Source organism: Patella vulgata, chromosome 1 (genome assembly GCF_932274485.2).
Source record: "Patella vulgata chromosome 1, xgPatVulg1.2, whole genome shotgun sequence".
In the NCBI taxonomy this organism is placed as follows: Eukaryota; Metazoa; Mollusca; class Gastropoda; family Patellidae; genus Patella; species Patella vulgata.
The window spans coordinates 67,156,889-67,183,111 of NC_065879.2; the positions used below are offsets into that span (position 1 = coordinate 67,156,889).

At 36.6% G+C, this 26,223-nt stretch overlaps 1 protein-coding gene across 2 annotated transcripts in view; it reads right to left on the reverse strand.

Moving 5' to 3' along the window:
- Positions 1–383: 383 nt before the first annotated feature.
- Positions 384–26,223, reverse strand: part of LOC126820434 (galactoside alpha-(1,2)-fucosyltransferase 2) — a 31,076-nt gene continuing 5,236 nt past the window's right edge. The window contains exons 1-3 of one of the 2 annotated variants that reach the window (XM_050548445.2): positions 11,967–12,048; positions 8,486–8,680; positions 384–3,061 (exon numbers count right to left, since the gene is read on the reverse strand). In XM_050548445.2, the coding sequence (XP_050404402.2) occupies positions 1,677–3,061; positions 8,486–8,540 (1,440 nt within the window). In that variant the 5' untranslated portion in view covers positions 8,541–8,680; positions 11,967–12,048 and the 3' untranslated portion in view covers positions 384–1,676. Of the gene's footprint in view, positions 3,062–8,485; positions 8,681–11,966; positions 12,049–18,723; positions 19,759–26,223 lie in introns of those variants that run through there. The other variant, XM_056103142.1, reaches the window with a different exon arrangement.

A 26,223-nucleotide genomic window follows, 5' to 3' on the forward strand; every position in this document is an offset into this window, starting at 1 on the left:
TGATTTTAGTAGATTATTGTCCCACTTCAAACCAATACGCACACAAATATTAGTAAACACGGGAATATTACATGTAGGCTAATGTAAACTAAAATGAGATGAAATGAAATGAGGTTTAACGTCCTTCTACTCCGAATCGCCTAATGATGACGGGCATGCTCCTTACATTTTCCTGTGAGGGAATTTTTGCCCGGACACCGGTGCTACGGTCTAGTCTAATATCGAATTCTAACTGGCAAGGGATCGTTTACGCTGTTATTATTATTTTACATTGTTTATTATACATACATTTCTATAGCGCCATTTCCACAACAGTGTGCAGAAGCGCTTCACAATATGATACACACAAAGTAAAAACGTACGAAAGGTTTACATAGGTTTGTTTTAAATTTTTTATTTTTATATTGCGAATTTATAGATCAACACTTGAACCAACAACTTTCAAATCAAAAATGCGACAGTGTCCCTATTTTCCAGTCTGCAATACATCTTAATTGTTGCAGTCAAACTGTATGTCTTTGACTAAAATATGCGTAGTGTAATGATCGAGTGCGAGACATTAAGATTGATATTGCACGTGTGCGCTTAGCACGAGGGCTATATCTATTGTTACGCAATGTCTTACACGAGACCATTAAACAACTTAAAATAAAGCCATTATCCAGCACGTGCATTTCAATATTTCAACTAGTATAAATAATGTACGCTTGGCACATTGCCCGTACCATTATGTGAAATAATGGTACGCCAACATCAAAAGATGACGTCAGTTCTGTATTTTAATTATCTGTTATTGTTGATGCGGATACAATCTGGAATGTGGTGGTTGAGACTATTATGTAAGGCTTCAAATCATAACGTGATACTTCGGATCTACATGTAGATCTACGATAACATCATTGGAACGTTCAAGTCAAGATAAATTAGATAGTATCATCAAGTCCCTTACACACATACAATCAACATTTTCACAGGTTGCATTTATATTGAAGGAATGTTTGAAGGCAAGATAAATTAGATAAATCATTAATTATACTCATACACACAATAAAATGTTCACTCACTATAATACAATTATATTGTAATAACACTGGAATATTTAAGGGCAATATAAACAAGTCTCTCAAACCCATACACAATAAAATTTTCACTAACGTGATTTTGTATGCAAAATCGGATAAAAAAACAGTCACGCCTTGGCTAAGATATTTTACATTTTGTTTACTTTCACTTTATTTCTAAGAGATTTTCCAGGAGTTTGTGAAACCTTGTGATACATAAATGCTTGGATTTTCAATAATTAATTGACCCTGGCAAACATTGGCCGTGCTACTGAAATTTTGAACATCCTAGCTTCAAATACGGGTTTTGTGAGTTTCACAAAGGGTAAGCGAAACACCCAGTCTACACGAACCTTTCACGCATTTAACACGTATCTAAAGTAAAATATAACCATATGTTAGTCTCAGAACCAACTGCGCTTCATTCATTTTAAATTTGTAATGTAGCCTGGATTTACAGTAGATTTCCATGAAATTTCATTGAAACGGAATGATTTAAGATATCGGTCGGGGTATTTCGGCCAACTCCGCTATTCAGTTTGTTATTTTAGTATTTGCAAATACCTGTAATCACCGTAAGGCACACACTAAAATGGCAAGAAGTCACAACAAGTTTTATAAGCCAATCCAAGATGGAGGTATGGTATCCAAATGGTCTTTATCAAATTGATTACCAAAATTCGAACCAGGTTTAGTAAAATCTTTTAAGTAAATAGTCGTACCATTCACAAACCACGACGCCCAGAATCCATATGTTCCAACAGTCATGATCATGTGATCCATGAGCGAGAGAAGAGCAAGATCCACGTGAGCTGGTCCTATAGGAACTATAATAGCGTCTGTTTGACCTTTGAACACATCATTTGTCCACGCGAGGTCATTTGAGCAAACAAAGTAAGTTATATTAGAATATTTAGTCTCCATGTATTTCTGCGCACGGAAAATGTATTCCTTTGGTGCCGTGACGTAACCAAACTTTATACTATTGGATGATAAATAGTCCCCACGTCGAATATGTACACCTATTAAAGTCCGCTTCTCTTTATTTTGACCGGGATATCGCTTTTTAAATAGATCGGTTAATTTATTATTTGCTTCGTTTAGGACGTTATTTCTAAATGTCAAGTATTTACGGACTTCGTCCCTGTGGTCATCAAAATATTTATAACTTTGAAGATATCCACCCAATATAACTGTCTTTTCGTTTGAAACATTATAAATATTTGGCCACGCACGACAACATGAAGGTTCGCTAATGGTTGTAGCGTCCTTGCACAAGGTCCAATTTGTATTATAGGCTCCCTCTATGTTAAAAGTTGCCCTCAACGTTGCATCGTTTTTCATCACTAACGTCATGTTATTCCGTCTTGCGGTTCCATAAGAAGTAGCGAACATGTACATTTGGTTTCCGAGACGAGCACCAATTTGCTTACAAACATACGTTTTCTTTTTTACTTTAGCAGGTGTACTCGTTCTAACACTGGACGCTACGTTCGGCACTGTTGATGTTACGATCGTCCCATTTGTAGGTTTAACGTTGGACGTAAGGTTAGGTGTCACTTTATAAGTAGTTGTAATGCTGGACGTCATTGTTTTTGCCATAGTAGTTGGAACAATTGGTTTGGTGCTTGACGTAACGATAATTGTAACGTTTGGTGTAACAATAGGCGTCACTTTAGTCGTTGTTGTAGTCATTGTAATCTTAGATGTAAGCTTATTTATCGTAGAGTTTGCTATCACTACTTTTGTAAGGCCACCCTTAACGATAGTAATTGTACTCGCACGACGAGGAGAGATCGTAGTTTTAGATTTTTCAGAGTTTCCAGTTTCATGAGAGTTATTTCCCTTCGTTGTTGTTAACTTTGGGTCATCTTTTATGGAATGGTTAAAACGCTGTTGCATGATGACAGTAAATCGACTTGGATACATCTGCGTTAAGTCGATGCGACTTTGAAATACCAGCAACCCGGTCATAACAACCACCACAATCAGCACAAATGCTGAAAAATATAAAATTAAACTTGATTACACAATTTTAGAATACATGACAAAAGTTTCAGTAACGACAAAATAAGTAAATATAAAAATATATAGATGGTTTTAGTTATAAAAAGGCAACGTATTGGTGTAATAATACTCTACGGCAAGTTTCGACACTCTTACTCAGTTAGTTCATTGGGATTATCCGGCGTGGTTCTCCCTTGTCAGTGGTGTAGGACGTAGGGCCTTGGAAGGGACAACGTATAGTCGTTCGGATTGGGCGAAAAACGGACTTCCCGTGTCAACATTATTGGCGTGCACATTTGAATTCGAAATAAGAGTAGGCTCCAGTGCCGCTCTCCGGGAAAAATGTCCCTCACAGCACACTGTATGGTGTATGTGCGTCGCCATTAACCCGGTCGACACAGAAACCCCATTATTTTCATTCCATTTCACTTACTAAACTAGAATCCCAGTTACCGTGGTCCAGTGTATCAAGAAATCAATTTGGCTCTATCTAGCTGCCTAGTCTCAGCAAAAATTGTTCATCTCAAAACTCAGTCAAGACCAATGACCATCTACATCAAGTTTGCACACCTCAATTAGAAGCACGGTGTTTCAATGGACGTGACAGTTAGACGGACGGACTGGCCCATTTTAATAGCCGCCTGCTTTCTATGAACGACAGGGGACAATATTTAGTATAACACATGGTTGGATGAAATAAGTTTCATACGAGTGCATGGAGGCAAAGGGCGCGCTTTATTTCCAATGACATTTACCGGGCTTCTTTCAATCAAACCGCTATACCTACTCCAGTGATGGGATTGGGGTGTGTGTGTGTGTGTGTGTGTTGGGGGGGGGGGTCAAACATTGTCGATTACTAAACCATTTCCAAGTACTAGATCAGGGGATTGGGTGTTAAAATTAAGTTAAAAATTTAATGATGATGATGATGATGATATGCCTTAGTTCGGGGATTAAAATTAAGTTTTAAGAAAATCAAATAATAGCAGCAATGAAAATGTGCCTGCTGTCGATGACTTCAAATATTCCAACATCATTATACATGATGGAATACAATCAGTGGAAATTAACTACCAGGTTTAAGCAACCTGACGATTTAGAAAGGTCCAGATCGGCAGATCTCTATTTTTCACGTTTATGTAACTGTTTTATCCCCTATTCAGACAGAAATTGGGGCTGAGTGAGTATGCTGATGGACCCGACAGTTGGAATTCGTTGAAGAGTCGGCGGAAACGCTGCCCGGGTAAAATTTGTTCTATAGCACCCTGCATAGCGTGCCCTGTTAATGCAGAAAAGTAAGACGTTAAACCCCATTTTATTTGCCTTTTATCACTGAAATAACCAATTGTCACAACAATTGACAACAACCCTTTGATTTGGATCAAAAATATAATTCTCAATAAAATTGTTAATGATATAGTGATTAAACGCTGACAAACTTAGAGTTGTAAGGTATTTTTCAATGGCGCCTTTTAATTTCCATGAATAGAGTTTAGGCCTATAATATGATATATTTGTCTAAAGTCAAATCCCACATTAAACATGGCCGAAGTAACTGCAGATATAGGCCGCATTCCATGGGCACAAATTGTCGTTGCAAAAATATTTTCGTTCCTGCAAATCCGGTCTAGAAGAAATTTTGTCAGTGTATAGTTCACATAGAGATATTCGTTTTTTGTAATTTTCTCTAAAAAATTTCATAGTTCTTCGGTGATATTCTTCTTTGAAATCCGGACTATTTATTGATAGTAAAATTCATAGTGTGCGAGGTCACTTGGCAGAATTCAGCGTTGTTCGCCGCGTCACGTGATCGTTTTTTCCACAATCGACCAATCACGTTATTGTCTACATTCGCGTCTGTTGTTGGTAAACACAAAATGGCGTGCTTCACGAGGAGCACATTGCAGTTGTACATGTAGAAGCTACACGAAATGGAGACAAAGGCTCAAGTAACTTGTATTGTTCACTTAGACAGTGTTAATAAGGGAGGTGCAGAACCCTTTACAAACACAAAATAAGGTGAGACAAATATCGTGAGGTAGCTATAGACTGGTTTCAATTGGATGGAAATGACCAATCCATTGCAGCATTTTTCTATACAAATGGATTTATTACGAAGGATATTATACTGAAGATACAGTCGGCAGTGATTTTGGATTTCACCCAACGTTTTATAGATGTTTTAAGAACAAAACATTATAACAACTGACTATTAGTATATTAATCATTCGACAAAAATAACAATTCACTCATAACATCATAGGCCTATTTTAAAAACGGTTTCACTGAACCTTCAACAAGATATGACCACTTCTATTCCAACTAGTAGAAGCAATAAATAAATGTAATAAAGGTGCATCATAGGCTACAGACCATAAGTCCAGAAAAATTTGTGAATGAAAGAATTGAATATAACCATCCAAGTCAACCCAGAACATTGCATGCTGTGATTCAAAGGAAAGACGGGAATACTAATTAATCAAAGTTTTTGATAATCCCTAATTAAGTCCTTCACACCCCACTGATAAAGTAACATGAGCTGAACATTAATGTCCAGTCGACACAAAGTAGGTCATTTTGGGGTCGAACATACGGTTCCTTTTTATTTAAATAATTCGCTTGCGTGTAAGGGTCTGTATCAGAGGGAGGAAACTGGGGGACTCGGAGAAAACCCACAAGGTTGAACAAGTGACCCTAGTCCTTGTTACGTACAAGCGGAGAATTGAAACTACGTGACTTGACGCAATGACAGACCTTATGATTTCATGTGTACATGTTAAACCATTCGCCACCCACCCTCCATATTAAATAGATGTCTTTGTAAATTATGTATGTTATAGTTATACAGTGAATTAAGTATAAATGTCTACAGTGTATTTAAATTTATGTATTAAATAACGTATATGAATATATTATCTATAAAGAAATATTGGTATTTATATTATGCAATATTTATATTAATAAATATCATTTGATACATAAATATCAAAATTCAAATGGTTTTTTTTTGGCCATTATGACCCTAATGTTTTGGCCGTTATGTAGTTATGACCAAAATGTTTGACCGTTATGACCAAATACTTGAGCCATTTTGGTTTAGGGCCTTTATGTCCATAACCCCTACTACTAGGCCTAGTATTTAACAACTTTAAAAACTAAAAGTGTGTCTCATTCACCCCTACTCCTTAATTAATCTAACCAAAGGAATCACATCATAGTGTAGTACTTGTTACTACTTCATCAGAGTTAAAGAAGTCAGTTTTATTAGAGATCTGTATAATTTTCAAGAAAAAATCCAAGTATGTTCGAGCGGGGGCCACACAAAAGAGGGACAATTTAGTCCAGTGCGAAATAAAAACAGCATTTTTATTATTTTATTTAAAGCACCAATAGCACTTTTGCTGCTTTGATAAGTCCAGTGAAACAAATACCGGTAGCCTTATTCTAACTACTAAATGAGTTAGTGTCTTACTCTTAGTGGAAATCCTCTATTAAATTGTATTTTATTTATCTTAGGTGATCAAAAATATTTTTCAAATCAAAGGTAATTAGTTTTGGATTTGACCGACTACATGTACAGTATCTGTTATAATTGTTTAAAGAAATCAGAATTTTTATTAATCAGAAGCAAGATTCGGACATTGAAAATGTGTTTGGCACTTTTATCGATGATTACATGTACACTATGTCGTAGGTGAGCCCAATATTGATGAGGGGGGGGGGCATCTGGTTTATTCGCAATTGCAGACAAAACCCATTTTTCTATATGAGAATGAAATTTGACAACTTTTAATTACAGTCAAGTGTTATTTGAATTCATATATCTATTGTAAGCTTATACATTAGCTATACACTAGCCTATCCATGATAATTATTAAGACAGCAGGCTAGACAGGTTTTAAGTAGATGTATGTTGTTACGTAAAATGAATGATTTTATTAGAATTACACTTTTAGAAGCAGCGACCTTGTATTCTCTGTAATCTCCTTGATATTAAGGCATTTTTCTGGTGAAATCGACCGGTCCAATATCCTTAATCAGTGTCGAAAAAAACTGACTTACTGCCACATTTTATGTCAGTGCGTGATCAAAATACCTTTTGTTGCTCTAATACACCACTTCTCTACACCGATGGGACGTTTTTTGGGTTAATTTCATCTCTGTTCTTCCCGACCGCGAGCAATTTGCAAGGTAAATCGTGCACATGGTTTTGTTTACAAATGCTATGACCTGGCACTTGACCCCAGAATTTTTGACCGCAACCCCGCAAGCGCGACCGCTGATTGGCCAAATTTTAAATAGCTGCGCAGGATCCATCTCACATCTACGCAAATATGGCTCCGCACTATAAAGAAATAAGTCATCGATTTCTAGCCTATTTCGAGCTTGAACTATTAAATTGGCAAATTATATTGGAGAACTTTGTTGACATATTGATTGCACGAATATTGATAGTCCGATTTGTAGACCGGTTTAGCGGGAGCGAAGGTGACAAGATTTTCACCCCGAGAATGCGGCCTAATTTAATAGTCAAATCAACTCAAATCAGTAAATATTTATTTTATCAATCCAAAGCGCTATTGGAACTTTTAATATCAGCGGGAATAAAGCTTTCGAGAGGTATATTTAGATGAATCAGATGGATACATTTAAAATTAAGTTGAAGCTCGAACATGCCAGCCAGCATATATATAAAATTTAAATATAGGCCTAGAGTTAAAGTTTATATTGTAGGCCTATAAATATATCAACAGTATGTTCTTCAAAAACAACAAGATTATGAAACTTGTATTTCAGAATTTATAATATTGCTTCTTATCTTTACCTGTGGTTGACACAGCTTGTATTTTAATGTCTATTTTTATTATGAATAATTATATATATTATATATATTATATAACCACTCTATGTGTTCATTACACGTACATTATTTATTTACCTGCAGTAATTCGTGCTAATATCATAATGTCAATTATTTATTGTGAATACTATAAACTCTGTGTGTACATTACCAATACACTATTTATTTACCTAATCCTAATGGAACTCGTTTCGCACGTCTATTATTAATTCATCATGACCCTTTTTTTACTTCGCGTCAGTAAGTGGTTATTTTTTTTTCAACTAGAAATGAACCATGTGGTGGAGTTCGCTGTTACTATCTGAGCATTCATCAATAGGCCTACAACAAGTTATTGACACGAGAACAGCAAGTTTAGTGGTGCGGCCACTAATGACTAACTAACTAAGTCATTGACATGGGACGACGTCGAACAGGCGCCGTTGTACTTGTTGGCTACTCTAGTCTCTACTGTGTTTTCAGTAGACCTAAACCGTTAAAATAACACACCTGTTTAACTCACGCCCTACAGACAACCTCATGATCTTTTACATATTGACACAACCCTAATACTTACTGAACTTCGACAATAATGGCTTAAAAATTTCAATGATCGTTCTGGTTAAGGCCATTTTTCGAAGGGAGATAACTATCAAAGATTTCTCCTATAAAAAGCGATAACTCTGGTTGGCTTAATTTCTTTAGGCTTCTTTATCAAGCAGTTTTTTTACAGTTTGACTGTTGTCGATGGCTGGTTTTCGTAATTGTGCACCTAGGGAAAAAAATAAATATGTTTGCTTATAATTTAATAATATAAACTCTAATTTTCTGAAATGGATTCTAAACAGCTAGTGTAGGCCTAGTATGTTATTATTATTTAGGTCACCACTGGGCGGGATTGATGTGCCAAAAACGCACCACTCAAAATTTATAAAATTTATACAAAATACACTTATTTATTTAAGTTGTCGACATCTTTGAGGGTTTTGGTCATTGTATAAAATAAGTTTCCATTTGCCGGGATTTAACTATTTCAATGGGGAGGCCTGAAATCTTATATCAATAAGAACAACGCTTTAATATTTTTAGAGCTTGCTGTGATTAGGACTAATAAATCACATTTGAACTATATAAATAAAACGAAATTGATTATAGGCATGCCCATAAAGTGACAAACTAACAAAACACATGTTTTGAGTTGCCCTGATTGATAATACCATTATGCAAGATTTCTTTTAACTATCTATTATTTTACAAACCGTTCCCTTTTATTATGTCGATTTTCAAGTAATTATGGAACGTTAGTGGAAAATCCTTTACTATAATTATGTCGATCTTTCGATTATCTATAATTAGGTAAATTTATTGCCCACTTACTATTGTAGGCCTACTATTTTGTTCTGTTATGAATTTACTTTGAGTGTGGTAACCCTTTATGCTGGGTTCCCACTATCGCGATTTGCGCTACGATTGAAATCGTGGTTTTAATCGTGGAGTAATTGTGGGGATCCTATCTGGTCTTATCATATATTGAGATTAATCGTGGCAATCGTGTTGATCGTATCGAAACGTATCCGAACTTATCTGCACGTACCAGATCGTGGGCTCAATAGGGGCAATCCTACGTAACGCATTGCACGACAGTGGAAACCTAGTATTAAGTATGGAAGCGTATTTGGGTCACTACTTATTGAGATAATATCGCAACACATCGAACTAAAATATGTCAACTTCATGAGTTATATTACAAAAAATCGACTTAATAAGTCGACTCGACGCATTAAATTCACCTCTAAACGACAAAAACTATGTCGATATGTTTACATCATGCCAATAGTCGATTTGACTCTAAATCAACAAGTCATATTTTAATGCAATATATACTAATATAGACTTAATAATGTCGCCGTTTTCAGTTATGAACCACGTGCTTAATTTCATTGCCCGAGATTGCTTATTCATGAAAGTGCAGTCAATGATGGGGTTTAACGTCCACTCGACACAAACTAGGTCATTTCGGGACTAAAATATGGTTTAATTTTAGGGGTCTTTAGCAGTGGGAGGAAACCGGAGGACCCGGAGAAAACCCACTAGGTTGGACAGGCAAACCTACTCCTTGCCACGTACAACCGGGGAGTCGAAACCACGCCAGTTGACTCAATGACAGGCCCTGTGATACAGTGCGCACGTGTTAACCATTCGGCCACCACCCCCACCACCACCCCCATAATGGATATTAAAATCTCCGACAATAATTGTAGAATTCTCCCCTTTCTTGTCAATTATATCTACCATAGCTGAAAATTCATCGGTGAAAAACATTGTTTGTTATTTTTTTTCTTTGAGGGTGGTAATTTGTATATAATCCTAAAAGACTTACTACTATCAGCACTTATTACTGTTCCAAGCACCAAAAGAGTTTTTTTTTGCCATGTGTGGCTACAACTGGGTTATTTTGCTCTGATTTCTTCAAATATGATATTTGAAACTTGTGTATAGTGTAACTAAGAACTACGTGATTACTGTGTGAAAACGCGGGGAGATTTTTGGGAGAAATTTTGGATTATCATGTTTTTGGATAGAACATTGCAGTTCAATATGAACATGTTTGTGCTATTTTTAGTATCGGCTTTGTCCTTGTCAATACTACTAGTCTGAACCTTGTGAACTGTCAAGACTAAATACTATTTGGACGAACAATAGAGTTAACAATGTTGTGACTTTTACTATATTCCTGAAGCAATGTACTGATAGCAAAATCTTGGGGTTTTGACGAAGTGTGTCTATTGTAATCGTCCAATCAAATTTCTCCGGAGTACAGTAGACTCAAGGGGGTTTGCATGACTGACCGCTTAACGGGAATGACCACCTAATAAAACCACAATGTTTGTTAGTACTGATATCAAGTAAAATTGTACGTGTTGATGCATCAGGAGCAAACATGCTCGCTAATGGTTAGCACGTGCGCACTGTATCATAAGGCCTATCATTGACAAGGAGTAGGGTTTCCTGTCCAACCTAGTGGGTTTTCTCCGGGTCCTCCGGTTTCCTCCCACTGCTAAATTCCCCTAAAATTAAACCATATCTTAGTCCCGAAATGACCTAGTTTGTGTCGAGTGGACGTTGAACCCAATCATTGGCTGCACTTTCATGAATAAGCAATCTCGGGGAATGAAATTAAGCACGTGGTACATAACTGAAAACGGCAACATTATTAAGTCTATATATTACATTAAAATATGACTTATTGTTGATTTAGTCAAATCGACTATTGGCATGATGTAAACATATCGACATAGTTTTTGTCGGCAAGAGGTGAATTTAATGCGTCAAGTCGACTTTATTAAGTCGATTTTTTGTAATATAACTCATGAAGTTGACATATTTTAGTTCGATGTGTTGCGATATTATTTCAATAAGTAGTGACCCAAATACGCTTCCATAATTAAGGCCGATGGTATTATGTTTTATTCTACTGAATATCTTACTCAAAATTAATTACATTTATTTTCTTGGTGAGCCTGATAATGTCTTTTTACGTCTAGTCGAGTTTTATTATATCAATTTAAATGATAAATAACAAGGAAATTCTTTCACACATTTTCTATATCAATTTAAATGATAAATAACAAGGAAATTCTTTCACACATTTTCCCACATTATCATAATTACGTTCAATAAAGTTCATAGTGTCGATATTCTTTATGGACTACATGAAAACAAAAAAAATTTTTTTTTTAAAAAAATGGATTAGATATAGTGAAATTGAAAAGGGCGAGTCGACCATTAAACTTCATATATTATGCCTTTCTAAGTGAAAATCATCACTTAAAAAAATATTGATAGACTGGTTGACATCTAAAATTGTGCACACGAGTTGACATAATATTATATAAATTAAACTTCATATTGCATCCATATACCATATACATGTATTCCTTGATAAGTGAAAATTATAATTTCAGAAAAGGTATTTGTAGACGATTAAGCTGACTTCTAAATTATGAAGACAAGTTGGCCATATTCATCACAAAAGACAAAATAGAGAAACAAATTACCTTTATAAATCAAATCTCCAGAACATCAACACACACTGCATCATTTTACAATAGTCTCTACATTATAAATTACTTTCACAGTTAGTTGTTTTTTACAGTTCACTTAAAAATCGATATGGAAACCAACGCAAATTAACGCCTTTAATCTATATACTGGCGATATTGAAGAAATCCATATTCATGGATACTGAAAAATCTGTGTCTCTACATGCGTTAATAACATTGAAATACGAAAATAATTAACCGTGAATTATAATACTACACAATTCCACTAATTAAGTGTACATTGATAAGTAATCCTTTATGATGCCGAGCTGTCTTCAGTGTAAATTGTCCACTGTTAAAAAGTCCGAAAGAGGATCATATAAGATCGTTATATAAACAATCATTAATGATATCAATTAAACGCTTGACTTGCTCAACAAGATAATGTATTTAAATCCGATTTATGACAGACAATGTCGATACACGTCCATATAACTTAATCAATTAACGAATCAATGTGTGAATTAACACGACATACCTGACCCATTACTTTCAAGCTTTGTTAGGGATTACAAATGAATACTACTGTATACGCAAATCCAATAAGTGCATTTTGAAACCCTTCTTCGTTAGCTCGGTTGGTACCGAATAGTAAAACAACAATTCCCATTTCATATCATGTCGCGAAATAAACTGAGCATTAAAGGAGCTAAATCTCTGCTCTTTGGCACCTAGAAATAGACACAAATGGGTCGTAACGCATAAGATAATTTACATTCAATGGTTCCTATAGTGGCTGATTGGTATCATGTCGTGGTGTCGCCCTTCATAAGGCGATAACCCGACAACCCGACATCACGACATTTTAACCCGACACTACGACAACCCGACATCACTACATTTTAACCCGACAATACGACATTTCACCAGACACCACGGCATTAAAAATGTCGTAATGTCGCGTAAAAATGTCGTATTATCGGGTTAAAATGTCGTAATGTCAGGTTGTCGCCTTAAGAAGGGCGACACCACAACATCGCGACATAATACCAAAGTATATACAGTACATGACCCACGTGCTGTACTTGATAACGAAAGGTAAATTTCACCTACACGTTGGCGAGTTTAAGTTGTTTGAAAACGTATATTGAGTTAGTTGCTCGGTCCGAAGTTAAGGGATTTTAAGGGCTTTAACAACCCTTTAAAGTGACACTTTAAGTAACCCATAGCGAAATCAACAGTTTAAGGCGATGGCGCCTTTATACAGAGAGACCCTTGGAGCTCAGTGAGGAGTTAATTTCCACTGCATGGTGTATGCTGTCTTATATTCCGGATTCATTTTTTATTGGAATAAATTATATCGATGGTTAAAATCTAAGAAGAGAATTAATCCAAACTAAAGGGTTTTCTTCTCGCTTTTTTCTGATCTCGTGGCAGTCGGTAACGGTTCTGCGTTTCTATATTTGCGTCACCTCGGGATTCTTCAGATCAGTATTACGGATGAACCGTTTTGTCCTTTACTTACGCAATATCACAATCCATTATTTGTTGTATATAATAATGTTTGAGTACATAATAAAGACAGTCAACGTTATTGAACTTTGAGATATATGTGAACCATCTGGTTTGAGATATTTGAACAATCTGGCATTGAAAACAGAAATATTGAATTTAATAAATACACAAGAATTAAACGTCTAGAGTTAAATTAATAGATATGTAATCCCGGGTACTTCAGAAATCACTACTTAATACCGTAAAGCTCTAACTTAATATTATCCGCAGTCTTTGACATTACAGACACGAATCATTGGTCCATTCCTATCAATAGTTATGTTCTCTTGCAGTAAAAATATGGGCCCACGACTTACAATAATCTAGCAGTTTTAAAACCAGTACACACCGGCGTGTACTCGAGCGCAATTTGTAATGAGGTCGCTTGGTCCCGTCTTCATTAGCCAAGTCGGAATAGAACAGTAGGAGGTTAAACCCCATTTCATTTCATTTCCGGTGCCTTGGTAAATATGGGACGACATACTCGTCAGTGTCTAAGTGAAATCTCAAATCCAGCACATCATGAATGGTAAAATGGGCTTTGATATACTATTCAAAAAAAGTAGGGGATATTTGATTTTGGGGGCATAATACTAAAATATGCAAATGACTACGAAAAAAGTCACTATAGAACCTAACAGAAGAAACATTTCCAGTTACATGTGACGCCCAAACGCACCAATAGCTACCGCATGGAATGCAGGTGATGCTTGGGATCATCATGGGGGTCCAACCCAAGATTTGCACGACTCTGACTTTGAATGTTACAGTCATTGTGGCATTGAATTCCAGGGTGGAAACATCAGTTTAATTGTTTTAGTGACCAGAAAACAAATTTTGATATGCGTCGGCTTACCCAAAATGAAAGGTTACGTGTCCTTGGCATGCTACAGATCGGCACAACACAGGCGGTTGTGGCGCGGACGATGAATGTTTCTCAGTCTGTCATAAGCAGGCTATGGTCCAGATACCGTGATACACAATCTGTACAGGACAGACCACGCTCAGGTCGACCAAGGGCGACAACTCAAGCCCAGGATCGATTTATCCGTACCTTGGCCTTGAGAAATCGTGTCATCACAGCAAATCAGATCAGCGCTCGTCTTCAAACAGACACTGGTGTGAGAGTGAGTGGCCAGACGATTCGGAATCGACTGCATAGGGGTCACCTTCGCGCCCGACGTCCTCGCGTGATCCCTTGTTTGAGAGATCATCACATTCAGGCAAGACGTCGTTGGTGTTGGGATCGTCAACACTGGGATAATCGACGCTGGAGCAATGTGATGTTTTCAGATGAGTCAAGGTTCACTGTTGATTTTTTTGGACAGACGTAGGAGGGTGTGGCGTCGTCGAAACGAGCGCTTCCAAGACGTTAACGTCATCAGACATGATCGATTTGGGGGTGGTTCTGTTATGGTGTGGGGAGGCATCACTGTTGCTGGAAGAACGGCTTTACATGTTGTTGCAGGGCGTGTTACAGGCCAGTACTACCAGGACAACATCTTGGCAGTCCATGTTGTGCCGTTCGCACGACGTCATGGCCGCCGTTTCATCTTCCAGGATGACAACGCAAGATGTCACAGGGCCAGGATCGTTACAGGTTACCTCCAACAACAGAACATCACCACATTACCTTGGCCAGCACTGAGTCCCGACCTCTCCCCCATCGAGCATGTCTGGAACATGCTTGGACAGAGGTTACGTCAACGTCAACAACGTCCTGCCAATGTCCAAGAACTTGCTGCTGCGTTGCAACAGGAATGGGACAATCTGGACCAAAATGACCTTAGACGTCTCATTAGGAGTATGCCACGTCGGATCAATGCTTGTTTGGCAAACAGAGGAGGATTTACCCGTTGTGATGCTGTGGTAATTTTGCTGTTTGACCCCGGGTATCATTTTACCCTTATAATGGTCAGTCTGTGCCTTACTTAGTCTAACGATCATTTGGAATAAATCGATGAATGTGAACTTCATTTCATTTTGTCATTTGTTTCTTCGTCAGTTTCATTAGGTGACTTTAATAACACTTAAAAATCAAATATCCCCTACTTTTTTTGAATAGTATATATAGAGCGATTAGGCGATGTTGTCCGTGGGGCCACTAAAGAAGTTGATGTTGTCACATAGGTTGAGGACCCGGTTTAATCTGGTTGAATTGGTAAGATTTACACGCGCTAACTTTGTACATAAGCCAGCAACATCAGACTATCCTCTTTAATGCTCCCGTCAATTTTTGCAAAATCTTCTGGCGTCCACAAGACCTTGTTTATAATATATTTTACCAACAGCAGCATTTTATGCTTGACGAATTTACCTGCCTGAATTACCATAGAGGTATCCTACGGAATCCATAAATCTATTAGGGTGCAGGAGGACCACACTACACGCAAAACAAAACCGACAATGTCTACGGTGTAATTACTGCAACAGACCTGCTTAGACGACTAGGGCATACTGTTCGTATTCAAAACTCGCTACCGTTAAGTCACGTTATCACGATGTGTCAGTGGTGATGCCTGTGGGGCTGAAAAAGTAATAGTTCAATTAATCAATTGTCGGTGCCGCAACTACCCCCCAGGAAAATAGCGACGAGACGTTAAACTCTAGTATTAGATGGCTGGTTATTACTTCCGTGTATGGTTTACACACGTATTTCTATATTCTAATTATATATATTTTATCAATAACTAATAAAAGTCTAATTTTATGGATGTTAGGATATGATTTAGATATACGATATATGGATAGTATAATTATCTATATCATAATCTAAAATGGATAATCTAAAATTAATGTATTGAAAATTTCATTAAAATTAACTTATTCTGAGCGGCTTTATCACGTAATGAAGTTTTGAAAAGATGTGGCATAGATTGTTTATTAATCATAGCAAAGTTACTGGTTAATCAAGACCCAGTCTCGCTTCTCCATTTCCAAATCAAATCATTAAATGGCGATCGTATTGCAATCGGTTTACATCTCCGCCATCCGATGGGCTAACGAGTCCATTATAGGCTTGCCACGTGAATAAATGTCTAAATAATAATTTATATAACAGTCATTTGAAGCCAAATGAAACCTGCAATAGGCAGATTTAGCTCTTTAAAACTTAACAATAACTCGACCCGAATCATAAATTGGAATGGTGCCGAATGTATTGTAAACACAACACGTCAGTCATTTTGAATAAAAAAATATATGGTACCTTTTTTATTTCTATGCATACGTGTGCAATACGATGGGGGATACTTTCCGCATGGTTACTTCGCATGAAGTCATTTTAAGTGACCGTAACGGTCTCGATTGCCCGCCTGTACTGACAAGGAGTAGTAAGTATGATCGCCTGTCCAACCTTAGAACATCCATCTTCTTGTATTGTCTGCGATCTAACTCTAGGTGGAGGCGGACAAACCCAAAACACACGTCATACACACCTCACCTTCTCGTAGCCCTGAGAATTTCTTCATCATATTATAGGGATGGGAGTGGTTTAATAGATTTAATTGCACCTTTAAATTTTTCATTCTAATATATTATTGGTAATTGAGTGAACACATTTCAAAATGTAGGCGACAACCAAATCAATCCTACGAAATTCGCGAACACTGTAGTAAACATTAGAAACAAAAGTCAGTGCTTTGGCCACTCGACTATCGCTAAAGCTTCCATACTGCTTGAAACACATTTTAGGGTTAATAATTGAATGAAAGTTTAACAGACCTGTGGGTAAAGTGTACGCATTAGACCGCTCAGCCTCTAACCCCCGATAACAATAGATTTACTTGAAGCGGTATACTTAAATACAACCACACAAACATTTTATTTGTAAATACTCCACGGATTCAGCTATGTGTTTTTTTACTGCGAGAACTTCGCTTTTCCACAGTTTTTTTTTCAATCCGCTGCGATGTCATCAAACAGCTGGACCTCTTGTTTTAACTTGTTTTCATTATGACAAAGTGAGAAGATGACCTATCCTCTCTTCTCACGACAGCGATTTTAAAACTGTGTTTTAAAGTGACTTTTAGATATACAAGAACTTTTTATTTTTTAGTGTTTCTACCTATCTTCTATATATTACTCATTCATAATATGTAAATAACTTAATTAAATCTAAGTGTCCACAATATCATGCTTGATGTATTGGACGTTAAATTTGTAATAAACAACAACAACATACAACAGGTCAAAAATAAACGGTAAACAAGTATAATATATGGTTACTTCGCATAAATTCGTTTTTAGTGACCATAGCGGCCTAAAATCTAAAAACTTTTTACTACATACATTGTTTCAATGGCGTTTAGTAATTGAACTGGAATGTATAGGTAACAATTACATGTATATGGAATACAATTACTGCTTATTACTGAGCGACGCAATCTGATTAAAAACGGATCCTATTTCGTTTCGTTTTTTATAGTTCAAAATTTTGTTTTACATGTCTTCACAGCACTAGGATCTGGAAGAGTTGTAATATAACAGGCGTTCTAGTCGATGTGAGGAATTAGCCAATTAAACGGTCTGTTACGGCGAGTTCTTGACGTGCTCTGCACGGAACTGTGGGTAACCCATAGAAACGTCAACGCTGATTGATTAATCAATTTCTGACGTCATAGGGTCAAAAGCCGTTTTATAACACCTAACGCGTAGTGTAAGCCATCGAAAGTATCAAAAACGAAACGAAATATAGATCTGTATTTTAATCAGATTGTGAGCAATTGTGTACATACTATGTATATATTGTCTTGTTATATTTTCATAGTTGATCATTGTTTGATAATGACTAGAGAAGCCTAGTCGAAACGTCGCTCGGTAATAACTAATAGCAGTAATTGTCTTACCACTTCTTGAGAAAGTGGGAGATAAGCGATTAAAACTAACAATAGGATTAGGATAAATGTTTACAGGTACTTTAATCCGATTATACCCAATTATCTCTAGCCTACAGTTTAAAAGAATTTATTTATTTGCTGTATATTATATTATAATAAATATTTATAATACATATTGCACATATATTATATGCAAATACGCCCATTTAGAAACAAAGTCCACATCATTTAATTGGCTTATTATAAAACAACAGACATTCCTCAAAGAAAGCCAACGGATTTCACCCTACGCCCCTTTTCTGATCAGTTCAAGCTTGGTGAGTGAAGGAATGAATAATTGAACGAATGAGTGAAGGCTAAGGAATGAATGAGTGAATTACCTTTATATTTTGATAGTCGACAATATTGAAAACTGCCAGTGTTCTTGAAAATCATGACGTAGTAAAAATCTGCTATAACTTTAAACTCAGGTCTGTTTCATCTTAATCTTGTTGATGAAATGTCTCCATTTTATCATCTTAAAACAGGAGTTTATAATAAAATCCTCACCAGTGACTAAGAGAGCGATATGTAAATTATAGGGCTGTCACACAATACATGTACATCGTCTCAGCTGACCATCCTTCATTGAGAACACGCACAATACAATACAAAACTGCACAAATTTCTAGCGATGTACTTTGCCGTTTTTGAAAAAAATATATAATAATTCAAAAAATGTTAATTGACCTACTGGAAACTCTGTGGTTATGGTGACTAGGGAAACTGAGTACCTATTAAAACTATTCTAAATAGAGCGTGATAAAACATGCCTTGGCTATACAAAGGTAGTTTCGGTGGATGATCATCCTGTGCTGTATCATGGCCGTTATGCTTCGATGTGTATATCATAACATTAGGCCGATGTGATGGATGTGGAAACGCGACTGGGTATTCTTACTGTTTCTAGAACCATGGCTTCCAAATCCAGGAATTCACAAATTAATTCCACTATGCAGATTTTTCGCATGGCGCCGGAAATATTGTACATTTTCTAAAACACCTGTTACCACTTCTAAATCCAGGAATTTACAAAGTTAACGCAATTAGTTCCAGTTTGCAGGTTTTTCACACAATGCAGCATATGTTTATTGGTTCTAGAACACATGATGCCATTTGTTCTACTCTGAATATTTCTTACACGACATGTTTACCGTTTCTAGCACTCACTGATACCACTTCCAATTTGAGGATTTTACAAATTGTTGTAGCACTTATATTTTTTCTTCACATGGTGCGACATATCGTCTCTCTTAACCACAAGAGACGCCAATGGCAAGTCGTCCATGGCTGACAATGCAACATTCCAACCGCCATTACACTAAGTACATATTAATCTAAATAGGTCAGTTCATGATGACACCCGTGGTTTTAACCTGTCAATATAAAAACAATAGCATGAATAAAAATAAAGACATAAGGGAAACTCTATGGATTGTTTATCGAGTATTCTTATTCTGAATAGGCAATGTGATGTTAGCTCGATATTCGTTTTTCGTTTCGTTTTTCGATATTGGCGAATAAAGAAAAACAAGGAACTTGTTTTTTGATATTGGCGAATAACGACAAACAATCTACTCGTTTGCCTTCTGAATAGGCATCATCATTATCCCAAAGAAGACGAATTTAATTATTTTTGTTAATAATAGCATATTCAAAATAACCGTAGACTCACTATTATTAACGAATACCGCAGTAGGTCACTACTGGCAGATATAACTATGCAAAATTCTAATGTATTCTACTCCAACAATATGTAACAACTATTTATTTCATGAAGAGATCGCTTTGTTTTGAAAGGAATTTCTAAACTTCTTTCTCTTTAATTAATATACCAAGATTGCCATTTCTTAAAAGTATAGTTGATCACATGTTGTGCAATCTATATTAATTTTATCATAACCACTTCAGCTAATGTCGTAATAATATTGGGTGATTTATGCTATTTTATCATAACCACTACAGCTAATGTTGTAACAATATTGGGTGATTTATGCTATTATGGATATTATTGTTAGGCTGTAATAATATTATGTCCTTGACCAATTATTGGTTTCAAATTCAGAAACTAGTTAGATATCGTCACGTAATCCAAAGGAAATAGAAGAATAACATAATATCAGATTTAGTGTCAAGGCTAGTTTGTAATGCTCAGGGCCCTTATTCACGAAAACTTAAACTAGGTTACAACCGAAATTTTAAGAAATACTGCAACTTCATTGGATATATGCAAATTGATTTTACTGGTCAGCCAATCGAATTGCAGTATTTCTTAAAATTTCGATTGTATCTTAGTTTAAGTTTTCGTGAATAAGGGCCCAGAACACTTATGAGGGTGGTTCACGACGTCATGGGGCATAAATAACTAATCACAAAATTAATTACACGGATTTGGCCAATTGAATAAATAATAGCGGAGATCTTGGCATATATAAAGAATTGGACTTAGGCTCTGGGGGCAGACATCATGTAGATTCTTTAGGGATCAGACACGCAATGTGTTCTTTGGGAGATACCGTTGAGCTTCAAGAAACACCATGTGGAGTCAGTAGACCCCGTTGATTCGTGGGGAGCCATATGATGTAGGTAGGGTCCGTCAGTAAAGTCATTCTGCGAGTTAGTGGAGTTACCATTGTTTAAACCTTAATTTGTAATCATGTACCCACTGCTTGACATAAAATGTCGAAACGAAACTGTTGTATTCTTGTTACTGAATGTTAAAAAACCGTTTCAGCTGCTGATGAAAATACGGACAAAACAAAAGAAGTTCTAACTGAATAGAATTACAAAATATACGCCAGAGTTAATGTACAGTAGACGATTAGATCACAGGCTAACAAGATCTGTGACAAAGAATATAATTTTATATCGGATGTGGTAAGCTTTTTGGTCGGTTTCACTTTCCATACAACGTGTATTGCTACAATGTTTTGAGATTATAGCCCGATTATCGCCAGTAAGCCATTAATTTTGACCCTCTAACATAATGCAGTTGCAATTCGTTTTGAAATCTGGGATATAATTTATTTACTTGCAAGATGGTGTTTAGATCACGTGGTCTTATTGACAAATCAAAGTGACGGTATTGTTATGTAGGACGTTGTTTCGGGGCGAATTCTTTGAATTATCAAACTGCATTTAAGAGTGATGCCCTTTAGTTTTAAAGGGCTAATCCCGATATTTTTTGGAGAATAAAACTGCTTAATTTTGTGCAAAAACCCCTTAAAATCCTCTATTTGTGAGACCGGTGTATTATGTGGTGTCTTGATAAAACCAGACTTTTATTTTATAAAAATAATGTGTAGGTGAAATTTACCTTTCGTTATCAAGTAGAGCACATGGGTCATTCACTATATAACCCTCTCAAGGAACGGGAATCGATTATCAGGTCACCCAACGAAAAGACTGACCCGAAATCTTAAAAGGGTTGCGTGTCCGGATAGGCAGTTTTGACGTTCACGTCCAAACGACTCAATATTTAGAGCTGGAATTTTGAGAGACGGTAAATACACCATTCCTCTATATCTTGGGACTTAAATTTCATACGTACACCGACTTTTATTTTTGAGACCCTGTTGAAATAGGGATAGTCCCTTTTAAGTTATGTCATGACTGGTTGATATGCATATAACTGCCAAGGGCAGAACACGAGGGCCACGGTGGCTAAGTGAGTAAACTGCCGAATCACTAACCTGGAGGTTCTGTGTTCGATCCGAGTTTTAGTCGAGAAAGAACCTTGGGATTTTTCAGCGTGGTTTCAGCACGGAAGTTCTCGCAAGTGATGGGGTGAAAAACCCGGGTACCATGTACACGTAGGCGTGCACGTAAAAGAACAGTGCAGAACAGTAGTACGCTAAACCGCATTTTATTTCATTAGCACAGCACGGTTTTGTAGGTTACCTTAAAATATTGTGTACAAATCAGAAAATTAAACGAAACGTAATTAATCTAGCGTAAGTTACAGCGATTTCGACCTTCGTTGATACAATCCAATAATAATCCGGGTACATCAAATGAAATATATTATCTGTCTATTGTTTGACAATACTTGACTGCATACTTAACCCGCATTGTGATGACACCATCTGGCTATCATGTGACAACATCCGTTTACAATGACAGTGTGACAGGTTCTGTCAAATAGATTATTGATTTACATGCAAGATAATATATAATAAAATATTTGTTGACATTTTGACAATGCTACACAATTTTAGGAGAGACAGTAAACTTTAAATACCACAATAAAGTTAAAGAGACAACCAGACGAATATGACATCATCACAAATATGTCCGAGATTTGAGTAAAGAATTTTCGTTCGGCGCAAGATTCAGCGACTGTCAAATTTACCGCTTCCAATGCATCCAAGCGTAATATTTAATTTATGTCAGCACAAAAAGCAACGAGATTTTATTAAGAGGCCACTCCCGTTAAGCGGTCAATTGTGAAAATTCCCTTGGGTGGCTGCTTAATGCAGATTCTACTGTAACGTCACAAATTGGTTCAGAGGGTTGAAAAGTGCGTATTTACATTGAATAAAAGCGTTTCTTTTTTTTTCTTATTAAAAATAAATGCTTATCGTATCATTTAATCCGATTTTAATCAGAAAATATGGCTCTATGAATTTGAATATGAAATCTTTTACACTCTTATGTTCATAATCTATTAGCAATATTTTAAATGGTGGCTTAACGTCTATAATATGTACGTCTTTTAAAACTAGCAGTCTTCTTTTATAAATAGCTAATCTTACTGTACACAAAATAATATTGCATAACTCTGGAATTAGACGTTTAAAATGTCAAATGTTGACATCCAATGACTAAAAGTTCAATATCTTCTTGCATTATTTTTCAAACCCGGCAATATTGGTCACTTACTTTACCTATCTTAATAGTCGGGCAGAACTATGGCTGAACCTTGAAATTGTATACACAGTGTTTTATGACTGATTTTAGTAGCCTAGGGTGTCCTCTTTCAGAATCTGCCGGATGAACCTCGGTCACCCCTGAGCGTTTTGAGAAATTCAAGATGGCGTCCAAGATGGCTGCCATTTCAAATAATCCCCTATAACTCCAATAGTATTTAAACTAGGATAATATTTTTTGTGTCTAACCGTATGTTTTCGGAGTCAAGGAATACTCTGAAAGCATTCATAATGTTGTGGAGTGATTAGATGATAGTAAAATCCAAAATGGCGGCTAATATGGCCCCTTAACCCTTTAGCGGCGATTGGGGGCGATTATGTCACCAAACCTAACTATATCTAGAGAGAAGCTATATATTTCAGGACATAGGTGCATAAGACGGATACGATGACACCACATACATGGCTACCAGTGGTTCCAGGAAAGCATGGACCTCCCCTGAAAAAGGGGTAAAAGCTATTTTTTGAACATTTACGAAAAAAACAACCGAATTCTACCCGCAAAAGACGAAAATGACTCCCCAAAATAGGTAATATTATCATTCAGTTTAACCCTATAGTCGTGTTTCCGGCTGCTACATGGGGCGGCACAAGCGCAAAATAATGTACATTTTAAGCCATCCCGCGTACATGGGTTGTCACTCTTGCACCCGCATCTGATGAGCCGCATGACAGACTCCGGAGCAAGTTGATTATCAACTGGAAGGGTGACCGGTTGTAATGTTTTCAATTTAGTGTCCTTCACCCAGCCATACAGTTCCGGATCAAGTTCAGGTGGATTACGATCTTCCAATGAACGCCACACAATTGCATGGTGATGAGCTCTTTCTACATTCTCTGCAAATGCATCATTCTTTGGAGCAAGATGCCATTTTGAATTTCTCAAAACGCTCAAGAGTGACAGAGGTTCACCCGGCAGATTCTGAAAGAGGACACCCTGGGCTACTAAAATCAATCTTAAAACAAAACTTTGTATACAATTTACAGGTTCGCTCGAATTACTGGGTTTGGCGACCGGACTATAAATAGTTTTGTCTTTGACCATAAAATAATTATGTACAATCTAATAATCTAAGGCAATACATTTAGTGTAGCATGCAACGTCTAGATGTTGCAATCGTTTATTCGGGAACATGGGCTAGCCTACACCGACCAGTTTCTACGGCAAAGGATATTTGTCAACCCACATTTTTCAAGCGATCCTGTTGATGTGTGTACTCATCTCATTTATCACTCACTGGTCACCTGACACCATTACATTCATCTCCCCACAACTGAAAGTTTGCATTCTTAAAAATAGAGCTAAGCGAGTAGTCTCCAGCGATGTATATTTCATTCGTTAGGGGTAGGTATCTAGTAGGTATATTCCCGCAGATATACTAGAAAAAATTACTAGGTATACAGCAATTCCTGAAAATTTCCAACTGGCGGGAAGAGAACATAATACTTCCCGCACCACTGTATGCAATTTATAATGTAAAAACTATAATAATACAGCCATGTTTCATTGTAACCCTTTATTTTAGGTGACCTACTTACATGGGAGAAAAATGGGAGAAGGAAAATAGTTCATAAAAATGAAACATACATGTATTATAGATACACATAAATCATTAAAAATACAATATTAATCATAACAAAAGACCACTACCACTAGGGGTCTAAAATTGAATACTAAATTTAACGGTAACAGTACAATAAAAATATAAATGTCTAATTTAGTGTAAGATTTATATAAGATCTGATAAATCTGGCTATAATCGTTTAAAAATAGATCATGTAAGTAGTCTCGAATGTCAAATACCACTGCTACTACAATAAAGGAAAGTTTCCATTATCCATTTTAACTTTTAACGAAAATATGACAGAGCTTGATATAATTATCAACTTAATTTCTCAGTCATCCGATTCTGGGCTTATATAAATGCATGTCTAAATAATAATTTATATAACATTTAATTTAAAAACAGAAAAAAAGGAGCTGCAATAGGCAGGTTTAGCCATTGCATAATGCATCTTTATCTGAAATCGAGTAATTACGTTCTTTGATATCTGCTCGGCAGATGTTGAATATTTCCATGCCCGGTCAAAAAATCCTGTTCATCCGGAAAAAAATTAGGCACGGTTGGCCCCAATTGACCAATAATATCAACCAATTTAAATCATACTGAATGGTAGCCTATTAAAAGGTTTCACCAGAGCAGGAGCCCCGAATTGTCGTTTTGGTCCTTACATTCCTGTTATAGTTTCTTGGAAAACGTTTTTCTGCGATATATCAATATATCTTACCAACTGTGGAAGCGGACTTAAACCACCAATATTGGACGAACAAGCACACAAATCGAGACTTGGACCGAGTCATGTCGATGACCCTCAATATCGGACGAACACTCGTAATTGTGTTTAATCCAAATAGAGAATTGGATTGAGTCACCTGTATGATCGAAGTTCAACCAACCGGAACATATCAACAACATACTGTAATCATTCAGACAAGTCTGATCAGGTAAAACTAAATATCTTGATAATAAAATAAATACACGCGTTAACCCTTACCCACGCACCTCGCCCAAACCACATAGACGTACGGATAATGCTCTCCATCTCTGGCTAAATATCATGCTATTTCCATTTTAAAGTCTTCCATTCACAGATTTGAAACAGACCCAGGAGTTATTTACACACAAACAACAACAAAACGCCATGTCAGTTTCATGTCCTATTTTCGGCACCAACCTGGCTGATGAAAAGAGGGGTACGCCATATTGTTGCCTTTTTTCTTTTATGGGAGGAATTTTGCCAGAACAGCGGCGCTATGGCCCACACTTATTTCGATCACCAACTGTCTTTAAAATGCTGCCGTATACAGTTGACCTCGGATTTTGTCCCACCTCGGCGATCCATGGTTTGAAT